At 49.1% G+C, this 21336-nt stretch overlaps 2 protein-coding genes and 2 pseudogenes across 2 annotated transcripts; all 4 read right to left on the bottom strand.

The window, feature by feature from the left end:
• Positions 1–2066: 2066 nt before the first annotated feature.
• LOC129633920 (granzyme H-like) lies at positions 2067–4533 on the bottom strand (annotated as a pseudogene).
• Positions 4534–6977: 2444 nt separating this feature from the next.
• Positions 6978–8992, bottom strand: LOC129633809 (duodenase-1-like). The gene is made up of 5 exons (XM_055555733.1): positions 8902–8992; positions 8561–8708; positions 7940–8075; positions 7489–7746; positions 6978–7169 (listed from the first exon to the last, which is right to left on the bottom strand). The coding sequence occupies exons 1-5, from the start codon at positions 8954–8956 to the stop codon at positions 7008–7010; spliced, it is 759 nt and encodes a 252-aa protein (XP_055411708.1). The 5' UTR covers positions 8957–8992; the 3' UTR covers positions 6978–7007.
• A 2032-nt stretch (positions 8993–11024) lies between these two features.
• On the bottom strand, positions 11025–16640 carry LOC129633921 (granzyme B-like; annotated as a pseudogene).
• A 2486-nt stretch (positions 16641–19126) lies between these two features.
• LOC129633836 (duodenase-1-like) lies at positions 19127–21124 on the bottom strand. Its single transcript, XM_055555785.1, has 5 exons — positions 21037–21124; positions 20695–20842; positions 20072–20207; positions 19624–19881; positions 19127–19288 (listed from the first exon to the last, which is right to left on the bottom strand). The coding sequence occupies exons 1-5, from the start codon at positions 21086–21088 to the stop codon at positions 19127–19129; spliced, it is 756 nt and encodes a 251-aa protein (XP_055411760.1). The 5' UTR covers positions 21089–21124.
• Between the last annotated feature and the right edge of the window lie 212 nt (positions 21125–21336).

Below are 21336 nucleotides of genomic sequence, written 5' to 3' on the forward strand. Positions count from 1 at the left end.
AATCTACTCCTGTGGGCACGAATGCCTTAGAAGAAATGGAGTTGTCCTCATAGTCAACAAAAGAGTCCAAAATGCAGTACTTTGGTTCAATCTCAAAAATGACAGAATGATCTCTGTTTGTTTCCAAAGCAAACCATTAAATATCACAGAAATCCAAGTCTATGCCCCAGCCACTAATGCCAAAGAAGCTGAATGGTTCTATGAAGACCTACAAGACCTTCTAGAACTAACACCAAAAAAAGATGTCCTTTTTATCATGGGGACAGGAATGCAAAAGTAGGAAGTCAAGAGATACTTGGAGTAACAAGTAAGTTTGACCTTGGAGTACAAAACGAAACAGGTCAAAGGCTAACAGAGCTTTGTCAAGAGAACGCAGTGGTCCTAGCAAGCATCCTCTTCCAACAACATAAGAGACGACTCTACACATGGATATCACCAGATGGTCAATACTGAAATCAGATTGATTATGTTCTTTGTAGCCAAAGATGGATAAGCTCTATACAGTCAGCAAAAGCAAGACCAGGAGCTGACTGTGGCTCAAATCATGAACTCCTTATTGCAAAATTCAGACTTCAGTTGAAGCAAGTAGGGAAAACAGGTCATTCAGGTATGACCTAGATCAAATCTCTTAAGATTTTACAGAGGAAGTGACAAGTAGATTCAAGGGATTAGATATGATAGATAGAATGCCTAAAGAACTATGGATGGAGGTTCATAACATTGTACAGGAGGTGGTGATCAAAACCAACCCCAAGAAGAAGAAATGCAAAAAGGCAAAATGGTTGTCTGAGGAGGCCTTACAAATAGCTGAGGAAAGAAGAGAAGCAAAAGGCAAAGGAGAAAAGGAAAGATACATCCATCTGAATGCAGAGTTCCAAAGAATAGCAAGGAGAGATAAAGCCTTCTGAAGTGATCAATGCAAACAAACAGAGGAAAACAATAGAATGGGAAGCCTACAGATCTCTTCAAGAAAATCAGAGATACCAATGGGAACATTTCATGCAAAGATGGGAACAATAAAGAACAGAAAAGGCCTAACAGAAGCAGAAGATACTAAGAAGAAGTGGCAAGAATACACAGAAGAACATTATAAAAAAGACCTTAATGACCCAGATAACCATGATGGTGTGATCACTCACCTAGAGACAGACATGCTGGAGTACAAAGACAAGTGGGCCTTCAGTTCAATTCAGTTCAGTTGCTCAGTCGTGTCCAACTCTTTGCGACCCTATGGACTGCAGCACACCAGGCCTTCCTGTCCATCACCAACTCCTGGAGTTTATTGAAACTTATGTCGATTGAGTCGGTGATGCCATCCAACCATCTCATCCTCTGTTGACCCCTTCCCCTCCTGCCTTAATCTTTCCCAGCATCAAGGTCTTTTCCAATGAGTCAATTCTTCGCATCAGGTGGCCAAAGTATTGGAGTTTCAGCTTCAACATCGTCCATCCAATGAATATTCATGACTGATTTCCTTTCGGATGGACTGGTTGGATCTCCTTTCATTCCAAGGGACTCTCCTGAGTCTTCTCCAACACCACAGTTCAAAAGCATCAATTCTTCGGTGCTCAACTGTCTTTATAGTCCAACTCTCACATGCATACATGACTACTGGAAAAACCAAAGCTTTGACTAGAGAGACCTTTGTTGGCAAAGTAATGTCCCTGCTTTTTTAATATGCTATCTAGGTTGGTCATAACTTTTCTTCCAAGGAGCAAACGTCTTTTAATTTCCTGGCTACAATCATCATCTGCGGTGATTTTGGAGCCCCCAAAAAGAAAGTCTGTCACTGTTTCCATTGCTAAGTTGTTCCCATTCCTAAGTGGGAAACATCACTATGAACAAAGCTAGTGGAGGTGATAGAATTCCAGTTGAGCTATTTCAAATCCTAAAAGAGGATGCTGTGAACGTGCTCACTCAATATGTCAGCAAATTTGGACAACTCACCAGTGGCCACAAGACTGGAAAGCTTTAGTTTTCATTCCAATCCCAAAGAAAGGCAATGCCAAAGAATGTTGAAACTGCCACACAATTGCACTCATGTCACACACTAGCATACTCACACACTAGCCCCAGGATGTGTCTTGGTGTCTAGAGGGTGAGGCGGTCCCCAGGTCCCAGATCTTCTGCAAACACACTTCTCCCCAGATCCAAGCAAAGTAGACTGTCATTCTCACCTTAAAGGAAGCTTTCTTTGTCTTTGGGTCCCCCATACATAGCTGGATGGTGTTGGTGTAATAGTAGTGTAAGTGGGACTCACACATTTGATCCTCCTGCATGATCAGCTTTACCTCCTGCAGTGAGTTAGGGTAGGTGCCTATGGTGTCCTTCCCCCAGCCACAGCCACACTGCACGTCTGTCCTGGCTTCATTCAGGCCATGGCCCTGGGCAGGCGGAGCTGCCTCACAGCTGCAGTCTTCTTGGCCTTTCTCTCCAGCTATGGGAAGAGGCAAGAGTCTGGCTCAGCCAGTGGTCCCCAAGCCTGGACAGGGCAGTGACGTTGATGTGTCTCCCCTCTCTCCTGAGCCACAGGGACTGGTTAGGCAGCCAGGATGGGAGGGACGAAAGGGCAGGAGATCCTGGGAGGGCAATCTGATCCCAGGAGGGCAGGGCCATAGGGGAGTTTTCCTTGCCTGCAGTAACATGATGTCGTTGGAGAAGTTGTTAGGATTATAGTCTGGATGGCGGATGACCCTCCTCACCCGGATGACCTGCTGTGTCCTCTCCTGCTGTTTGATGTTGTGGGCTCCCAGGGTGACGATGATTGAGCTGCTCAGAGACCAGAGCAGAGGTGTGGGGATCATGGGGTCACTGGAGATACAGCCCAGGAGCTGTGACAGGCAGCTGAGACCAGGGCAGGCCAGCAGCTGAGGGGGAATTGAGGTGACAGACGGTCCTGGGGCTGAGTGACTCTGAGCCCTGTGCTTCTCAGGGACATGAGGGCAGGGCTCTGGGGGCTTTCTCAGCAATATTGTGAAGTGACTCTGAATTTGGGTTTTGGCTCTCACTGCACACTCTCATCCTTCTCTGATGCTGTATTTGGCCAATGTGGGTCAACTCTTCTCAACCTGTCTCTTGTTCTTACCTCCGACCCACTGACCTCAAAACCTTTCTTGTCCTGTTTCTCAGCTTTTCATCACCCTAGTCCTGCTCATAAGATGGCTTGTCTGATGAGCTCTTGTGGTCCTGATTTCCAGGATCCTGGGGTGAAGGAGGGGTACCCCTGGGCTCAGCTCCTGGGGAGAGGACGGGTCCCTGTCCAGGCCTCAGGTAGGGTAGGCTGGCTACTGCCCCTCACCTTTCTCTGAAGCAAGCAGCCATCAGAACAAAGTCTTTTTGTGTGAGAACACCACCACATCTCTTCCAACTCTTCTCATCCAGAAAGTGAACCAAAGCCATATAAGGGCGGGAGTGGGGCTTGGCCTCGTGGCCCCCAATGATCTCCTCTGAAAGAAAAGGCTGAAAGATGGGGAGATGGGAGAGGCTATGGTTAGAAGGGAGGTTCGTGAACGTGGCAGTCAAGGTGGGTTGACAGCGCCCAACGGACACTAGGGAAGAGTCCCCCAGGTTCTCACTGTGGTGGGATAACCTTTTCTGAACTCCAAACCTCAGTATTGTTCTCCACATCCTGAGTCACACACACATATGGAGGGGCCTGAGACTGCCTTCCAGAGGGTGGAGCCCAGAAGATCGTGGATAGGACCCCCTGATGAGCCCTCATTCTCATGGAGTCTTCTAGACCCCTCTGAGCCTCTGCTAACATCCTGATTGGTGCCGTTTTCTGATAATCCACCTATGAGTTTATGGAGTTGGGTTTTCAAAAATCCTCATGTCCTAGGGCATAACGCATCCCACGATCTCAGTAAACATCTGTTGACTGGACACCTGAATGGCCTGCAATTAGCTTTTGGCTGAGGTTTTGTGGGGATAGTACTGGTGGGATTTAAGACCACAGGGTTGGGGGAGAACATGCCAAAGACACTGGGGCAGAAAATGAGCTGCTTAGGGCCTGGGGAAGAGTAACGACACCCAGAGAGCTTTGGGTGCTGCCATCTAGCCATTTCTGACCAGTCACACCCTGGGCTCCTCTCCTGGGCAGGAGTGAAGGGCGGGGAAACTGACATGTTACTCTGGTTGTTAAGCTGGGTCCACTGAGAACTCCCGCACTGTGGATGGTTTGTCTGACTTGTCCTTTCCTGGCTAGAGTGAGGAATTTTCCTACTTGTGCTTTGTAGCTTCACATCCTCCAGCAAATGCACAACCCACTTTACCAGTGGTGAGAGAGAGGCTAAGAGCTACAAAAGCTTTTAGTGAAAGCTTGCTTCCTACCACCCATCCTTGCTGAATGTCTATGAAGCATCAAACTTGTAGTCTCAGTTGGGATGGGAGCTGGTTCAGAAATTGGAACTGAGCAGAAGGACCAGGACTTGGGGAGGTTTAGTGAGATGGGCTACCCTGTCAGGAATGGGGACGGTCACTCACCTGTCCCAGCCCAGGAGGCAGAAAGGCCATAGGGAGCAGGAGTGGCTGCATCTTCCAGAAGATTTGCCCAGGTCAGAGCTGCTGGGGTTTCTTCCTTCCAGATACAAAGCACAGGGGAAGGATGCAGGGGAGGCTCAGTGCCCCCACAGACCCCCCAGAGCTGTGCTCCCCCCAGCCGGGTGTGAGCATGTCACATGTGCCCATGTTCTCTGCTGTGGGATAGGTGAGAACGACACAGTCACCACACTTGCATCCCCTCTGCTGAGTCACAGAGCAAGAGGAACAGCAAGAAAGTGGAGGCTGTGTTGCAGCCAGGGGAGGAGCTGGATCCCCAGAGGCCCTCAGTGACTGAATCAGGAGGGTCTGCATTTCTCCCCTCTTGGGTCTTCTTTGATTCTGGGGAAAGCATGAAGAATTACCCAACAGGTGAGGGTCAGGGATTCAGCGACTTGGCTCCTGTACTTGGGAAGCTCAGGGGCTGGAGGAGACCTCGAATCTGCAGGCAGAGGACACGTACGCGAGGAAAACGGCGTGGGGCTCTGCTTGGGGCCAAGGGTGAGGCAGAGACTGCACTTGCTCTAGGAGCAGAGAGGCCTGGACTCAGCCAAATGGCCCAAAGAGCAACCCCATTTCGTATCTTGCCAGGGTTCCAGCCTCACAATTTTGGAGGATTTAGAATCTCCTGTTTAAATATAAGTATTCTCTAACAAAGAGAGCCTTTCTTATCTGAAAATTTTGAACATAAAGTCCTGGACTTGATATTCACCGAACCAGAAAAAAACCATCACCAGATCCTTTGGCAATGAGGGACATGGTTGGGTTGTGCTGAGGTATCCAGCGCCCCTGAAGCTGAGACGGAGGCTGTCCCACCCAAATCAGGGTGTTTGTGAGTCAGGAGGGGCTTCCTCTCCAGAAATGCTGGTGACTGGTGAGTGGTGAAGGGGAAACAGATGCCCGTCATCTAATACTTACTCCCCACTAAGTATTCCCTGTCCAGAGCCCAGAGAGCCATCTATCTGCTGTCTCTGGGCCAGGCCATCCTAAACATGTGCAGATGACCCCAACACCTTCAGCAGTATGAGGACAGAAGAAAGAGGAATGGAAAGAAGGGCATGAGGAGATCTAAACAACCCAATCCCAAGGGAGTTGAAGCAAGAGCATCTTATGAATAAATAGAAAAATAGTGGAAGGAAATATGCTTAAGCATTAATGATGATGATCGGGGGTGGTGGAAGTGCACTTCATTTACTTTTCTTAGCCGTATGTTCTGTATTTATTTGTCTTTCTATGATGAATGGGCAGAGGAGCCTGGAGGGCGACCGTCCATAGGGTCACAAAGAATCCGACACGACTGAAGCAACTTAGCACACTTGCACGCACCATGTTGCATATATTCCATTATGAGGAATATATTTTGATGAATATGTGTTACTTTCTACCAGAACACATTTTGCAATAGCTGAAGCTCACTCTCCATTCAAATGTTCAGCAAACCACTTCTCTTAAGCCCTCTCTAAACTGCATGTCTTAAAACTGAGGTTGCTCTTCTGAACCTTGCATCAAAACTTCAGCAATTGATTAAAAAAAAAATACAGGAAGAAACGTATCAAATAACTATAGGCTATAGATACTCTTTGAAACTTTAGGATGCCTTGAAACCAATGATTTTCTTTAGAGTGAGTTTCCTTTGGAGATAAATGTATTTATGTACAAACACAGGTGGGAATGATGAACGTCGGAACGGCTGGCTCAGCCCAAGGTGGAAGAGCTCCCTCAAGGTCACTTGGGGCTGAAGGAAGATGTGCCCTCAGGACACCAGAGGCTGTACAGGGCCCTGGGCCCAGGACTCTAAGACAAGGCTGTGACAGGCACTCAAGCCAGGCCTAGGAATACTGAAGGTCTCCTGAAACTTTCTCAGGCTTCTGAGCTCTGCCTGCTCTGATGCAGGGAGGAACACTGCATGAGGTGAGCTACACCTTTGTAAACCTCCCCCGTTTCTGTTAGGGTGGACAAGTGCCCCTCTGCCTCAACCCTCAACCTCATGTGGCCCTCCTTCCAAATCTGGATTCTCTTCTTTTCCCCCAGGGCACTGGGATTTGGGGGGGAGGGGAGTAGATGTGGACGAGGAAGAAGGTGTATGGATGAGACACGAGGGTTGTCAAGAAGAGGGTCGGGTAGTCCTGAGAGGAGTCTCTCTGCTCTGATGGAGCTCATGGTTAGCCTGGAGAGGGAGCTGGCACTGAGGACGTGTGAGTGGAGGGAGCTGGCTATCAGTGCAGCAGGAGTTTTTATTCCAGAGTTGGAACAGGGTGGTGTATTGGAGGTGGAAGCCAGTAACAGATCAGAACTATAAACAGGTCAGACACAGCATTTGCTAAATGAATATGTTTAGGTAAGTAAAGGACGAATCCATGATTTCTGCTCAAGAGATGGAAGTTTATTAAGTTTCAGCCAGCCTAGCTTCTAACCACTTTCCCAGTGCCTCCATCCCAGAGAAGATGGACAGATTAGTCCTTGGAGAAACCTCAATCTGGTCCCTGAAGTTCGTACTGTTTCATTGTTTTTTGGATCCAAGGCAGAAAGCTTGAGATTCTGGTGAAGACCCGTGGAGGTGTCCCATCCTTTTTTCCATAGGACACAATGCCCTGGGCCACACCATTACACACAAGTGGGCCCCCGGAGTCACCCTGTGGGCAGAGAGGGCAAGGGCTGAGCTCACCTTCTTTGGATCTGTTCTCCCTGCCACCCTGTGGTGGGTGGTCCCTCTTAGGGGCCCTGGCTGATAAAAGGGTCTTGTTGGTCCTGAGGTTTCAATCTGGCCCTGACAATCCGCCTCCTCCCACAGGAAGCCTCTGCCCATATGTGACTTAGAGGCAATGTCCATCCCCCAGGGACCCCAGACAGAGACTGGACAGGAGGACAGGCTGGGGACACAGGACAGAGCTCGTTCCCATGGCCCCGGATCCAGAGACCAAGGCTTTGCATGGATAACACTGGAGAGCTCACCTTAAAGGAACTCTTCCTCTTTCTCGGGTCCCCTACACATATCTGGGTGGTGTCATTGTAATTTTTGTAGTGAGAGGTGCATTTCTCGGCCGTTTGGACTTCAAGCTCCACCTCCTGTAGTTTATTTGTGCAGGACATATGCACATCAAGACGCCCCCAGCCAGCCACACTGCATAGCATCCCTGGATTCACCGTATCCCAGTCCCTGGGCAGACTGATGGGGCTCACATCGGTGGTCACGTGTGCCTTTCTCATCAGCTGAAAGCAGAGAGGAAAGGCATTCTTACCCACTGATGGCCCATAGAGACTGCAGGACAGTCATGGGGTTGCCTTCTTCACAGCCCTGGGACCACAGAAGGGGTCATACAGGAGGAGGGTCTAGAATGAGGTCATGGGGGATGCAGAACCCAGGAAGGAAGTGTCCTGGAGTCAGTGCAGCCACGTGTCCCACCTGCAGTAACATGATGTCGTTGGCCCCAGTCTCATCATTATAGCGTGGGTGGGGAATGGCTCTTCTCACTGGGATGACCTGCTGGGACCTCTCTCGTTCTTTGATGTTGTGGGCCCCCAGGGTGACGTTGATTGAGCTGCACAGAGAGCAGAGAGGGAAAGGGAGTCACAGGAGAAACGGTCCAAGAGCCGGGAGGAAAGAGCACAGCTTGGGACAGGGCCAAACTTGGGGCGGGGCAGGGGGAGGGTATGGTGATTTCTAGGCGGTGGGCGCTGGGGCTGAGCATCTCTAAACTGTCTGCTCCCTGGCAGCCTGGGCAGGGTGGCAGTTCCTGAAGTCCACGGAGGGTGTTCAGTCCTGCTCGAGCTTGACTGTCTCTAAGGAAACATGAATTTCTCACATTTGCACTGTGGGCTCCAGGCCACAACCTTGGCTTCCTTATGTTCCAGGTTTGACCAGTCCCTTCTCTCCATGCACGACTGGCATTGACTGTCCCTCCCTCCCCAGTGCTCCCCTGTCCTCTGAATAGCTTCCTGTGTTACCTGGAGGCACAGGTCTGCAGCTGCTAAGAGGGCTCCCCGGGAGGGCTCCACAGAGGGGCGGGGCCGCACTGCTCCTCACCTTCCCAGGCAGTGAGCCGCTGTCAGCACGAAGTCCTCATGCACGAGGAAACCCCCACAGCAGTGAGACTCCCCTGAAGTCTTGAAGAGAAGAAACGCCATGTAGGGACGGGAGTGTAGCTCGGCCTCGTGGCCCCCGATGATTTTCCCTGAAAGAAAGATTCCAGCCTGCCCGCTGTGCTCATGGAGCCAAAGTTTGAACAGGGGAGATGGGATCAAGGTTTCCCTGAGTTCAGAAATTCTCTTAGATGGACCAGGCCCAGCTGTGCATGAGAGTAGCGTCTGGGCAGGACTGTTCGTGTGGGGTGGGACTGGGCCTCTGAGGGTGGGACCGTCACTCACCTGCCTCCTCGGTAGGGGACAGAAGGGCCACCAGGAGCAGGAGCAGCAGGACCATCTCTGCAGGAAAGCTGCCCAGATCTGAGCAGCTGCTACTTCCATGTGGCCTTTTAACCAGTGTCTCCGCCTATGTTGTGGCTTTATCACTTGAGATTTCTCTGAAGCCTCACACCTCTGTCTGACCTGGGGTCTGAGTGGAGTGTGTGCTTAGTGGTCACCACAGAAGCACCCATAAGCTCTTGGCTTAGTGCCATCACTCAGCAGAAAGCAAGAAAATCACTACAAGTAGAGGTAGTGAGACGTTGTATCAACAAATACCAGATCTTTGAGCCCCAGCATTCTGGGTCCCATGATGAGAGATTCATGACATAGAATGTCTTCATTTCTGTGGTTCTCTTTGGTCACCAGGGTGAATGTGTATTAAGGCCTCTGTATGAGAAATTTGGAGGTAAGATCTCTCACTTCTGGTGGAGGAGACAAAACCGTCTTGGTCAAACAGGATGGTGAGAACCGTGGTGTGGTATATACAGGATGGTGTGTGAGAGTGATGCTGAAGAAAGATTATTCCAGTTATTAAAGACTGAGTATTTTTTTTTTTTCAAAACAGCAACATTGTTTTAGCCATGAATCTGCGTTTTGGTCAGGATCCAGTGTGGATAGCATTCCTCTGCTCCTCTTGGTATCAGGGAGGTTTGAAGCCTGGATGCTGAATTACTTGACGTCTCGCTCACACATGCCCAGTGGATGGTGCTGGCTGTTCACTGGGCATGTTGGTTTCTCTCCATGAGGCACCTCAAGTCATCTCTGTTTCTGGGATGGTCAGTCTCCCTCACACATGACATGTTGTTGGCTTTCTCCCAAAGAAGCATCTGCTAAGAAACAAGCCAGGCACAAGCTGGGCTCTTTTAATTACCTGACTTTTGATGTCCTATGGCATCTATTCCACCATATCCCTCTGTTTGAGGCAATCAAGAGGTCCCAGCAGATTAAAAAGGAAGGGCCCTAGATTTCATCTCCCAGCGGGAGTGTTGCAGTCAAGGAAGAAGAGGCTGTGGGATGGGAGTTCCACGTGAAGTGAGAGTGGGTGCCAGGGAGGCAATGCAGAATTCCCCCACCACTACCCAGAGAATGGCATTCTGATGTCCCTATACAAGTTGCTAACCAAATTATCCTGGCCATGTCCCAATAATGGAAAAGGTGGAGAGAGTCATAAAATTGAAAACATCATGGGACCTTAAACACCTTGATCTCAAGTCTCTTCTAAAGCAATGAAACCTTTGATTAAGAAACAAAGCCCACTGTCAATATGGATTCTGGCAGGGGAGCCACAGGTAACCAGGGCATGTTGTCCAAGCCAAGCCCACGTCGGGTGAGCATGTGTCCACACCTGGCCTCTCTCCTGTGGGGACACACTTCTCACCCTACACCCTGCATTGGGCATCCTGGATCAGGTAACAGAATACAAGTGAGGCGGAGATTCAATGTCCACGTGGGATAAGGAGGGTGTTCACACAAGGGATGGGTGGTTTCTGAGCAAGGGGGGTTTACGGGCCTTCTCGGGGGTGGGGGCAATCAGGTGGGATTTATCAGACCAGGACAAATAAGGTGAGGTGGGCATTGGTAGGAAGGGGCCACCTAATGTGCGTCACCAGATCCTGGGGCGCGGGGATCAGGGGATGCCCTTGGGGATGATGGGTGAGAGATCGGTTATATATATATATCTCTGCACATGCTGATCAGTCAACTTATTCAGGCTACTGAGCTAGGTTTTTCACTGAGGATTAGATGATGATTGTGGCATCAGTGTTAACTTCCTGGGTCTGAAGGTTGGATGGTGGCTACGTATGTCCTTGGTTGTACGAATTACATTCTATAGTATTTGAGAAGCAATAGAGTGCCGTTTCAGTAACTTATACTAGCAAACGGTTCTGGAGAGGAAAACTTTTTGCATCGCGATTGCAACTTGTCTATGAGCTTGAGATTGTTTCCAATGTAAAAGGAAACCTGTACCTTTCACATATATAATAATAACCTGTTTTAAGATATAATTTAAAAGAAAATCTGTTACAGAAGTACCAAATATAGGTATGAAGCTGAGGAAAACCTTAACCAGAATTGTGAAAAACCTATTCATGCAAAATGTTAAACTGCTTCTGAAAAACACAAGAAGTTTTTAGAAATAGCAAGATTTTCTTAGTTCTCAAATAGAATAGATCTACACCAAAAATGTACTGATTCTCTCAAGTTAATATATGAATATGTTTATAAAAATCATATATATAATGTGATTTTTAAAAGAAAGCTATTGAATTTTTTCTCCTAGTGTTCCACAAGTTCTAGATAATTTCTAAAATTTAAGTGGAAAATAAACATGAAAGAATCACTAGGGAAATTTTGTCCAAATGAAAAATGTGTAATAAGGGAGAAGGTTAGCCTATCAGAGCTAAAAACTATGAAAGTTCTTGTTGGAACACAGTGTGATTTATTCTCTGTTCTTCTGCCCTGCTTTTCTGCTCCATTTTGTGATGTCTCATTTTGGCTTCTTTATTGGCTTTCCGTTATCTATCTACCTATTATTTTAGTTGTTACACTGAAGGATATGCCCTCAGCCTCCCCTGTGGCTCAGATGATAAAAAACCTGCCTGTAATGCCGGAGATCTGGGTTTGAGCCCTGGGTTGGGAAGATCCCCTGGAGAAGGGAATGGCTACCCACTCCAGGTTTCTTGCCTGGGAAATCCCATGGACGGAGGAGCCTGGCAGCTGTAGTCTATGGGGCTGCAAAGACTCAGACGGGACCGAGCAGCTAATGCTTTCACTTTGTTTTTCACTCATATGTGAACCTCGTATGGTATATTTTCACTCGACTTCCTTCTCACCCTTTGAGTTATCTTTGTCATGCATTTCACCACTATATGCCTCGTATACTATTTTGCCTTAAATCGTCAATAATCGATGTAAGAAACTGATATAAATTCTTTTCCATTTGGTCACTTTTTAAAAATTAGAGTATAGCAACTCACAGTATTAGTTTCTGCTGTACAATGTCGTACCCCATATTTTTATAGTTTATACTCCATATAAAGTTATTATATAGTATTGACTACATTCCCAGTGCTGTACATTATATTCATGTATCTTATGAACATTGACATTTTAGGAATCAGGGAACTAAAATGGACCAAACAGGCAAATTTAATTCAGATGACCATTAAATCTACTCCTGTGGGCACGAATGCCTTAGAAGAAATGGAGTTGTCCTCATAGTCAACAAAAGAGTCCAAAATGCAGTACTTCAGCTCAATCTCAAAAATGACAGAATGATCTCTGTTTGTTTCCAAGGCAAACCATTAAATATCACAGAAATCCAAGTCTATGGCCCAGCCACTACTGCCAAAGAAGCTGAATGGTTCTATGAAGACCTACAAGACCTTCTAGAACTAACACCAAAAAAAGATGTCCTTTTTATCATGGGGACAGGAATGCAAAAGTAGGAAGTCAAGAGATACTTGGAGTAACAAGTAAGTTTGACCTTGGAGTACAAAACGAAACAGGTCAAAGGCTAACAGAGCTTTGTCAAGAGAATGCAGTGGTCCTAGCAAGCATCCTCTTCCAACAACATAAGAGACGACTCTACACATGGATATCACCAGATGGTCAATACTGAAATCAGATTGATTATGTTCTTTGTAGCCGAAGATGGAGAAGCTCTATACAGTCAGCAAAAACAAGACCAGGAGCTGACTGTGGCTCAAATCATGAACTCCTTATTGCAAAATTCAGACTTCAGTTGAAGAAAGTAGGGAAAACAGGTCACTCAGGTATGACCTAGATCAAATCTCTTAAGATTTTACAGAGGAAGTGACAAGTAGATTCAAGGGATTAGATATGATAGATAGAATGCCTAAAGAACTATGGATGGAGGTTCATAACATTGTACAGGAGGTGGTGATCAAAACCAACCCCAAGAAGAAGAAATGCAAAAAGGCAAAATGGTTGTCTGAGGAGGCCTTACAAATAGCTGAGGAAAGAAGAGAAGCAAAAGGCAAAGGAGAAAAGGAAAGATACATCCATCTGAATGCAGAGTTCCAAAGAATAGCAAGGAGAGATAAAGCCTTCTGAAGTGATCAATGCAAACAAACAGAGGAAAACAATAGAATGGGAAGCCTACAGATCTCTTCAAGAAAATCAGAGATACCAATGGGAACATTTCATGCAAAGATGGGAACAATAAAGAACAGAAAAGGCCTAACAGAAGCAGAAGATATTAAGAAGAGGTGGCAAGAATACACAGAAGAACATTATAAAAAAGACCTTAATGACCCAGATAACCATGATGGTGTGATCACTCACCTAGAGACAGACATGCTGGAGTACAAAGACAAGTGGGCCTTCAGTTCAATTCAGTTCAGTTGCTCAGTCGTGTCCAACTCTTTGCGACCCTATGGACTGCAGCACACCAGGCCTTCCTGTCCATCACCAACTCCTGGAGTTTATTGAAACTTATGTCGATTGAGTCGGTGATGCCATCCAACCATCTCATCCTCTGTTGACCCCTTCCCCTCCTGCCTTAATCTTTCCCAGCATCAAGGTCTTTTCAATGAGTCAATTCTTCGCATCAGGTGGCCAAAGTATTGGAGTTTCAGCTTCAACATTGTCCATCCAATGAATATTCATGACTGATTTCCTTTTGGATGGACTGGTTGGATCTCCTTTCATTCCAAGGGACTCTCCTGAGTCTTCTCCAACACCACAGTTCAAAAGCATCAATTCTTCGGTGCTCAGCTGTCTTTATAGTTCAACTCTCACATGCATACATGACTACTGGAAAAACCAAAGCTTTGACTAGAGAGACCTTTGTTGGCAAAGTAATGTCTCTGCTTTTTTAATATGCTATCTAGGTTGGTCATAACTTTTCTTCCAAGGAGCAAGCGTCTTTTAATTTCATGGCTACATTCACCATCTGTGGTGATTTTGGAGCCCCCAAAAAGAAAGTCTGTCACTGTGTCCATTGCTAAGTTGTTCCCATTCCTAAGTGGGAAACATCACTATGAACAAAGCTAGTGGAGGTGATAGAATTCCAGTTGAGCTATTTCAAATCCTAAAAGAGGATGCTGTGAACGTGCTCACTCAATATGTCAGCAAATTTGGACAACTCACCAGTGGCCACAGGACTGGAAAGCTTTAGTTTTCATTCCAATCCCAAAGAAAGGCAATGCCAAAGAATGTTGAAACTGCCACACAATTGCACTCATGTCACACACTAGCATACTCACACACTAGCCCCAGGATGTGTCTTGGTGTCTAGAGGGTGAGGCGGTCCCCAGGTCCCAGATCTTCTGCAAACACACTTCTCCCCAGATCCAAGCAAAGTAGATGTCATTCTCACCTTAAAGGAAGCTTTCTTTGTCTTTGGGTCCCCCATACATAGCTGGATGGTGTTGGTGTAATAGTAGTGTAAGTGGGACTCACACATTTGATCCTCCTGCATGATCAGCTTTACCTCCTGCAGTGAGTTAGGGTAGGTGCCTATGGTGTCCTTCCCCCAGCCACAGCCACACTGCACGTCTGTCCTGGCTTCATTCAGGCCATGGCCCTGGGCAGGCGGAGCTGCCTCACAGCTGCAGTCTTCTTGGCCTTTCTCTCCAGCTATGGGAAGAGGCAAGAGTCTGGCTCAGCCAGTGGTCCCCAAGCCTGGACAGGGCAGTGACGTTGATGTGTCTCCCCTCTCTCCTGAGCCACAGGGACTGGTCAGGCAGCCAGGATGGGAGGGACGAAAGGGCAGGAGATCCTGGGAGGGCAATCTGATCCCAGGAGGGCAGGGCCAGTGGGGAGTTTTCCTTGCCTGCAGTAACATGATGTCGTTGGAGAAGTTCTTAGGATTATAGTCTGGATGGCGGATGGCCCTCCTCACCTGGATGACCTGCTGTGTCCTCTCCTGCTGTTTGATGTTGTGGGCCCCCAGGGTGACGATGATTGAGCTGCTCAGAGACCAGAGCAGAGGTGTGGGGATCATGGGGTCACTGGAGATACAGCCCAGGAGCTGTGACAGGCAGCTGAGACCAGGGCAGGCCAGCAGCTGAGGGGGAATTGAGGTGACAGACGGTCCTGGGGCTGAGTGACTCTGAGCCCTGTGCTTCTCAGGGACATGAGGGCAGGGCTCCGGGAGCTTTCTCAGCAATATTGTGAAGTGACTCTGAATTTGGGTTTTGGCTCTCACTGCACACTCTCATCCTTCTCTGATGCTGTATTTGGCCATTGTGGGTCAACTCTTCTCAACCTGTCTCTTGTTCTTACCTCCGACCCACTGACCTCAAAACCTTTCTTGTCCTGTTTCTCAGCTTTTCATCACCCTAGTCCTGCTCATAAGATGGCTTGTCTAATGAGCACTTGTGGTCCTGATTTTTAGGATCCTGGAGTGATGGAGGGGTACCCCTGGGCTCAGCTCCTGGGGAGAGGACGGGTCCCTGCCCAGGCCTCAGGTAGGGTAGGCTGGCTACTGCCCCTCACCTTCCTCTGCAGTGAGCAGCTGTCAGAACAAAGTCCTTTTGTGTGAGAACACCGCCACACCTCTTCCAACTCATCTCATCCAGAAACTGAACCAAAGCCATGTAGGGGCGGGAGTGGGGCTTGGCCTCGGGGCCCCCAATGATCTCCTCTGAAAGAAAGGGCTGAAAGATGGGGAGATGGGAGAGGCTATGGTTAGAAGGGCGGTTCGGGAAGGTGGCAGTCAAGGTGGGTCGACAGTGCCCAACAGACTCTAGGGGAGAGTCCCCCAGGTTCTCACTGCAGTGGGATAACCTTTTCTGAACCCCAAACCTCAGTATTGTTCTCCACATCCTGAGTCACACACACATATGGAGGGGCCCAAGACTGCCTTCCAGAGGGTGGAGCTCAGAAGATCATGGATGGGACCCCCTAATGAGCCCTCATTCTCATGGAGTCTCCTGGACCCTTCTGAGCCTCTGCTAACATCCTGATTGGTGCCGTTTTCTAATAATCCACCTATGAGTTTATGGAGTTGGGTTTTCTAAAATCCTCATGTCCTAGGGCATAACGCATCCGAGGATCTCAGTAAACATCTGTTGACTGGACGCCTGAATGGCCTGCAATTAGCTTTTGGCTGAGGTTTGGTGGGGATAGTACTGGTGGGATTTAAGACGACAGGGATGGGGGAGGACATGCCAAAGACACTGGGGCAGAAAATGAACTGCTTAGGGCCTGGGGAAGAGTAACGACACCCAGAGAGCTTTGGGTGCTGCCATCTAGCCATTTCTGACCAGTCACACCCTGGGCTCCTCTCCTGGGCAGGAGTGAAGGGTGGGGAAACTGATAAGTTTTCTGGTTCTTAAGCTGGGTCCACTGAGAACTCCGGCACTGGGGATGGTTTGTCTGAGTTGTCCTTTCCTGGCTAGAGTGAGGAATTTTCCTACTTGTGCTTTGCAGCTTCACATCCTCCAGCAAATGCACAACCCACTTTACCAGTGGTGAGAGAGAGGCTAAGAGCTACAAAAGCTTTTAGTGAAAGCTTGCTTCCTACCACCCATCCTTGCTGAATGTCTATGCAGCATCGAACTTGTAGTCTCAGTTAGGATGGGAGCTGGTTCAGATTGAAGCTGAGCAGAAGGGCCAGGATGTCGGGAGGTTTAGTGAGATGGGCTACCCTGTCAGAAATGGGGATGGTCACTCACGTATCCCAGCCTGGGAGGCCGAAGAAAGGCCATGAGGATCAGGAGTAGCTGCATCTTCCAGAAGATTTGCCCAGTTCAGAGCTGCTGGGGTTTCTTCCCTCCAGACACAAAGCATAGGGGAAGGAAGCAGGGGAGGCTCAGTGCCCCCACAGACCCCCCAGAGCTGTGCTCACCCCAGCCGGGTGTGAGCATGCCACTGTGCCCATGTTCTCTGCTGTGGGATAGGTGAGAACGACACAGTCACCACCCTTGCACCCCCACCGCTGAGTCACAGAGCAAGAGGAACAGCAAGAAAGTGGAGGCTGTGTTGCAGCCAGGGGAGGAGCTGGATCCCCAGAGGCCCTCAGTGACTGAATCAGGAGGGTCTGCATTTCTCCCCTCTTGAGTCTTCTTGAATTCTGGGGAAAGCATGAAGAATTACCCAAAAGGTGAGTGTCAGGGATTCAGTGACTTGGCTCCTGTACTTGGGAAGCTCAGGGGCTGGAGGAGACCTAGAATGTATGGGCAGAAGTCACGTGCGTGAGGACTATGGTGTGGGGCTCTGCTTGGGCCGAGGGTGAGGCAGAGACTGCACTTGCTCTAGGAGCAGAGAGGCCTGGACTCAGCCAAATGGCCCAAAGAGCAACCCCATTTCGTATCTTGCCAGGTTTCCAGCCTCACAATTTTGGAGAATTTAGAATCTCTTTTTTAAATATAAGTATTCTGTAACAGACAGCCTTTCTTATCTGAAAAATTTGAACATAAAGCCCTAGACTTGATATTCACTGAACCAGAAAAAAACCATCACCGGGTCCTTCAGCAACGAGGCACATGGTTGGGTTTTGCCGAGGTATCCAGCGCCCCTGAAGCTGAGACGGAGGCTTTCCCACCCGAATCAGGGTGTTTATGAGTCAGGAAGGGCTTCCTCTTCAGAAATGCTGGTGACTGGTGAGTGGTGAAGGGGAAACAGATGCCCGTCATCTAATACTTACTCCCCACTAAGTATTCCCTGTCCAGAGGCCAGAGAGCCATCTATCTGCTGTCTCTGGGCCAGGCCATCCTAAACATGTGCAGATGACCCCCACATTCTCAGCAGTATGAGGACAGAAGAAAGAGGAATGGAAAGGAGGTCATGAGGAGCGCTAAACAACCCAATCCCAAGGAAGTTGAAGCAAGAGAATCTTAAGAATTAATAGAAAAATAGTGGAAGGAAGTATGCTTAAGCATGAATGATGATGATCGCAGGTGGGGGACTGCACTTCGTTTCCTTTTCTCATCCATATGTTCTGTATTTACTTGTCTTTCTATGACGAATGGGCAGAGGAGCCTGGAGGGCGACCGTCCATAGGGTCACAAAGAATTCGACACGACTGAAGTAACTTAGCACGCTTGCACGCACCGTGTTGACTATGTTCCATTTATGAGGAATGTATTTTGATGAATATGTGTTACTTTCTACCAGAACACATTTTGCAATAGTTGAAGCTCACTCTCCATTCAAATGTTCAGCAAACCACTTCTCTTAAGCCCTCCTTAAACTTCATGTCTTAAAACTAAGGTTGCTCTTCTGAACCTTGCAGTAAAACTTCAGCAATTGATTAAAAAAAAAATACAGGAAGAAATGTACCCAATAACTATAGGCTATAGATACTCTTTGAAATTTTAGGATACCTTGAAACCAATGATTTTCTTTAGAGTGAGTTTCCTTTGCAGATAAATATATTTATGCACAAACACACATGGGAATGATGAAGGTGGGGAGCGTCTGGCTCAGCCCAAGGTGGAAGAGCCCCCTCAAGGTCACTTGGGGCTGAAGGAGGATGTGTCCTCAGGACACCAGACGCTGCACAGGGCCCTGGGCCGAGGACCCCAAGACAGGGCTGTGACAGGCACTCAAGCTGGGCCTAGGAATACTGAAGGCCTCCTGGAATTTTCTCAGGCTTCTGAGCTCTGCCTGCTCTGATGCAGGGATGGAACACTCATGGGGTGAGCCACACCTTTGTAAACCTCCCCCATTTCTGTTAGGGTGGACAAGTGCCCCCCTCGACCCCAGAGTTTCTCAGGTGGTCCCCTTTCCAAATCTAGATTCTCTTCTGTTGCCCCCTGGACTCTGGGATGTGGGGGAGGGAAGTAGGTGTTGACGAGGAGGAGGGCATATGAATGAGACACAAGGGTCGTGGACCAGGGGGTCCTGTGTTCCTGAGGAGGGGTCTCCCTTCTCTGATGGAGCTCACGGGCAGCCTGAGGGGGAGCTGGCACTGGGGACATGTGACTGGAGGGAGCTGGCTGTAGGTACAGCAGAAGATTTTATTCTAGAGAATGGAAGGGAGGGGTGGGAGGAGCAGTGTATGTGCTGGAGGCGGAAGCTGCTAACAGATCAGAAATGTGAACAGATGTTTCCCTGACAGAGAAGGTACCTAACGAATTTGTGAATAACGGAGCAATCAGTGATTTCTTTTCAAGAGATGAATGTTTATTAAGTTCCAGGCAACCTTCCTCCACACACTTTGACCAGTGCTTCCAATCCCAGGGAAGATGGAGGGGTCCATCCCGCGGACATGTCATGCTGATCCCTGGCGTGTGTACCGTCTCATTGTTTTCTGGATCCAGGACAGAAATCTGGAGATTCTGGTGTAGACATCTGGAGTTGTCCCATCATCTCTTCCATAGGACACAATGCCCTGGGCCACACCATTACACACAAGCGGGCCCCCAGAGTCACCCTGTGGGTAGAGAGAGCAAGGGCTGAGCTCACCTTCTTCAGGTCTGGTCTCCCTGCAACCCTGGAGTGGGTGGGCTCAGTTAGCGGTCCTGGCTGATACCAGGGCCTTGTTGGTCCTGAGGTTTCATCCTGGCATTGACAATCCTGCTGCTCCTCCTGCAGGAAACCTCCACCCATTTGTGACTGTGGGGCAGTGTTCACGCCCCAGGGACACAGGACAGTGTCCAGATAGGAGGACAGGCTGGGGACACAGGGGCGGGCTTTGTTCCCACAGCCAACCATCGTCCCAGCTCAGTTGGGCCCAGGGTTTTGCACGGATAACACTGGGGGTCTCACCAAGAAAGAATTCTTCCTCGTGCTTGGATCTCCAGCACATATTTGTGTGGAGGTGTGGTAGTCTTGGAAGCGATCCCCACATTTCTCCTCACTTTGGACTTCAAGATCTACCTCCTGTAGTTTGTCTGTAGAGGGCATATTTACCCCCAGTTGCCCCCAGCCGGCCACACTGCACATCATCCCTGGCTTCACCTTCGCCAATCTCCTGGGCAGGTTGATGGGGCTCACTTTATCCGTAATGTCAGCCTTCCTAGTCAGCTGAAGGTAGAGGAAAAGCATTCTCACCTACTGTTGGCCCACAGAGGCTTCAGGACAGTAATGGGGTTGCCTTCTTCTCAGCATTGGGACCACGGAGGGGTTGTACAGGAGGAGGGTCAGGAATGAGGTCATGGGGGATGCAGAACCCTGGATGGAAGGGTCCCATACTCAGTGCAGCCACGTGTCCCACCTGCAGTAACATGATGTCGTTGGCCAGAGTTTCATCATTATAGCGTGGGTGGGGAATGGCTCTTCTCACTGGGATGACCTGCTGGGACCTCTCTCGTTCTTTGATGTTGTGGGCCCCCAGGGTGACGTTGATTGAGCTGCACAGAGAGCAGAAACAGAGGCGGCGTCACAGGAGAACTGGTCCAGGAGCCAGGAGGAAAGAGCACAGCTTGGGACAGGGCCAAACTTGGGGTGGGGCCGGGGGAGGGTGTGGTGAAATTCTAGGTGGTGGGCCCTGGGGCTGAGCATCTCTAAACTGTCTGCTCCCTGGAAGCCTGGGCAGGGTGGCAGTTCCTGAAGTCCACGGAGGGTGTTCAGTCCTGCTCGAGCTTGACTGTCTCTAAGGAAAACATGAATTTCTCACATTTGCACTGTGGGCTCCAGGCCACAACCTTGGCTTCCTTATGTTCCAGGTTTGACCAGTCCCTTCTCTCCATGCACGACTGGCATTGGCTGTCCCTCCCTCCCCAGTGCTCCCCTGTCCTCTGAATAGCTTCCTGTGTTACCTGGAGGCACAGGTCTGCAGCTCCTAAGAGGGCTCCCCGGGAGGGCTCCACAGAGGGGCGGGGCCGCACTGCTCCTCACCTTCCCAGGCAGTGAGCCGCTGTCAGCACGAAGTCCTCACGCACGAGGAAACCCCCACATTCTTGAGGTTCCCCTGAAATCTTGACCTGAAGAAACGCCATGTAGGGACGGGAGTGTGGCTTGGCCTCGTGGCCCCCGATGATTTTCCCTGAAAGAAAGATTCCAGCCTGCCCGCTGTGCTCATGGAGCCAAAGTTTGAACAGGGGAGATGGATTCAAGGTTTCCCTGAGTTCAGAAATTTTCTTAAATGGACCAGGCCCAGGCTGTGCATGAGAGTAGCGTCTGGGCAGGTCTGTTCGTGTGGGGTGGGACTGGGCCTCTGAGGGTGTGACCGTCACTCACCTGCCTCCCCGGTAGGGGACAGAAGGGCCACCAGGAGCAGGAGCAGGACCATCTCTGCAGGAAAGCTGCCCAGATCTGAGCAGCTGCTACTTCCATCTGGCCTTTTAACCAGTGTCTCCGCCTTGTTGTGGCTTTATCACTTGAGATTTCTCTGACGCCTCACACCTCTGTCTCACCTGGTCCTGGGGTCTGAGTGGAGTGTGTGCTTAGTGGTCACCACAGAAGCACCCATAAGCTCTTGGCTTAGTGCCATCACTCAGCAGGAAACAAGAAAATCACTACAAGTAGAGGTAGTGAGAC

This window comes from Bubalus kerabau, chromosome 19 (assembly GCF_029407905.1).
Source record: "Bubalus kerabau isolate K-KA32 ecotype Philippines breed swamp buffalo chromosome 19, PCC_UOA_SB_1v2, whole genome shotgun sequence".
NCBI classification, from domain to species: Eukaryota; Metazoa; Chordata; class Mammalia; order Artiodactyla; family Bovidae; genus Bubalus; species Bubalus kerabau.

Coding starts and splice junctions, on each gene's coding strand:
- LOC129633809 (XM_055555733.1), bottom strand. CDS start 8,956: ATGGTCCTGCTGCTCCTGCTCCTGGTGGCCCTTCTGTCCCCTACCGAG. Junction 7,747..7,939: donor ACGACATCATGTTACTGCAG/GTGGGACACGTG, acceptor CTCTGCTTTCAG/CTGATGAGAAAGGCACACGT. Junction 7,170..7,488: donor AGAGGAAGAGTTCCTTTAAG/GTGAGCTCTCCA, acceptor CTCTGCCCACAG/GGTGACTCCGGGGGCCCACT.
- LOC129633836 (XM_055555785.1), bottom strand. CDS start 21,088: ATGGTCCTGCTCCTGCTCCTGGTGGCCCTTCTGTCCCCTACCGGGGAG. Junction 20,843..21,036: donor GTCCCCTACCGGGGAGGCAG/GTGAGTGACGGT, acceptor TCTTTCTTTCAG/GGAAAATCATCGGGGGCCAC. Junction 19,882..20,071: donor ACGACATCATGTTACTGCAG/GTGGGACACGTG, acceptor CTCTACCTTCAG/CTGACTAGGAAGGCTGACAT.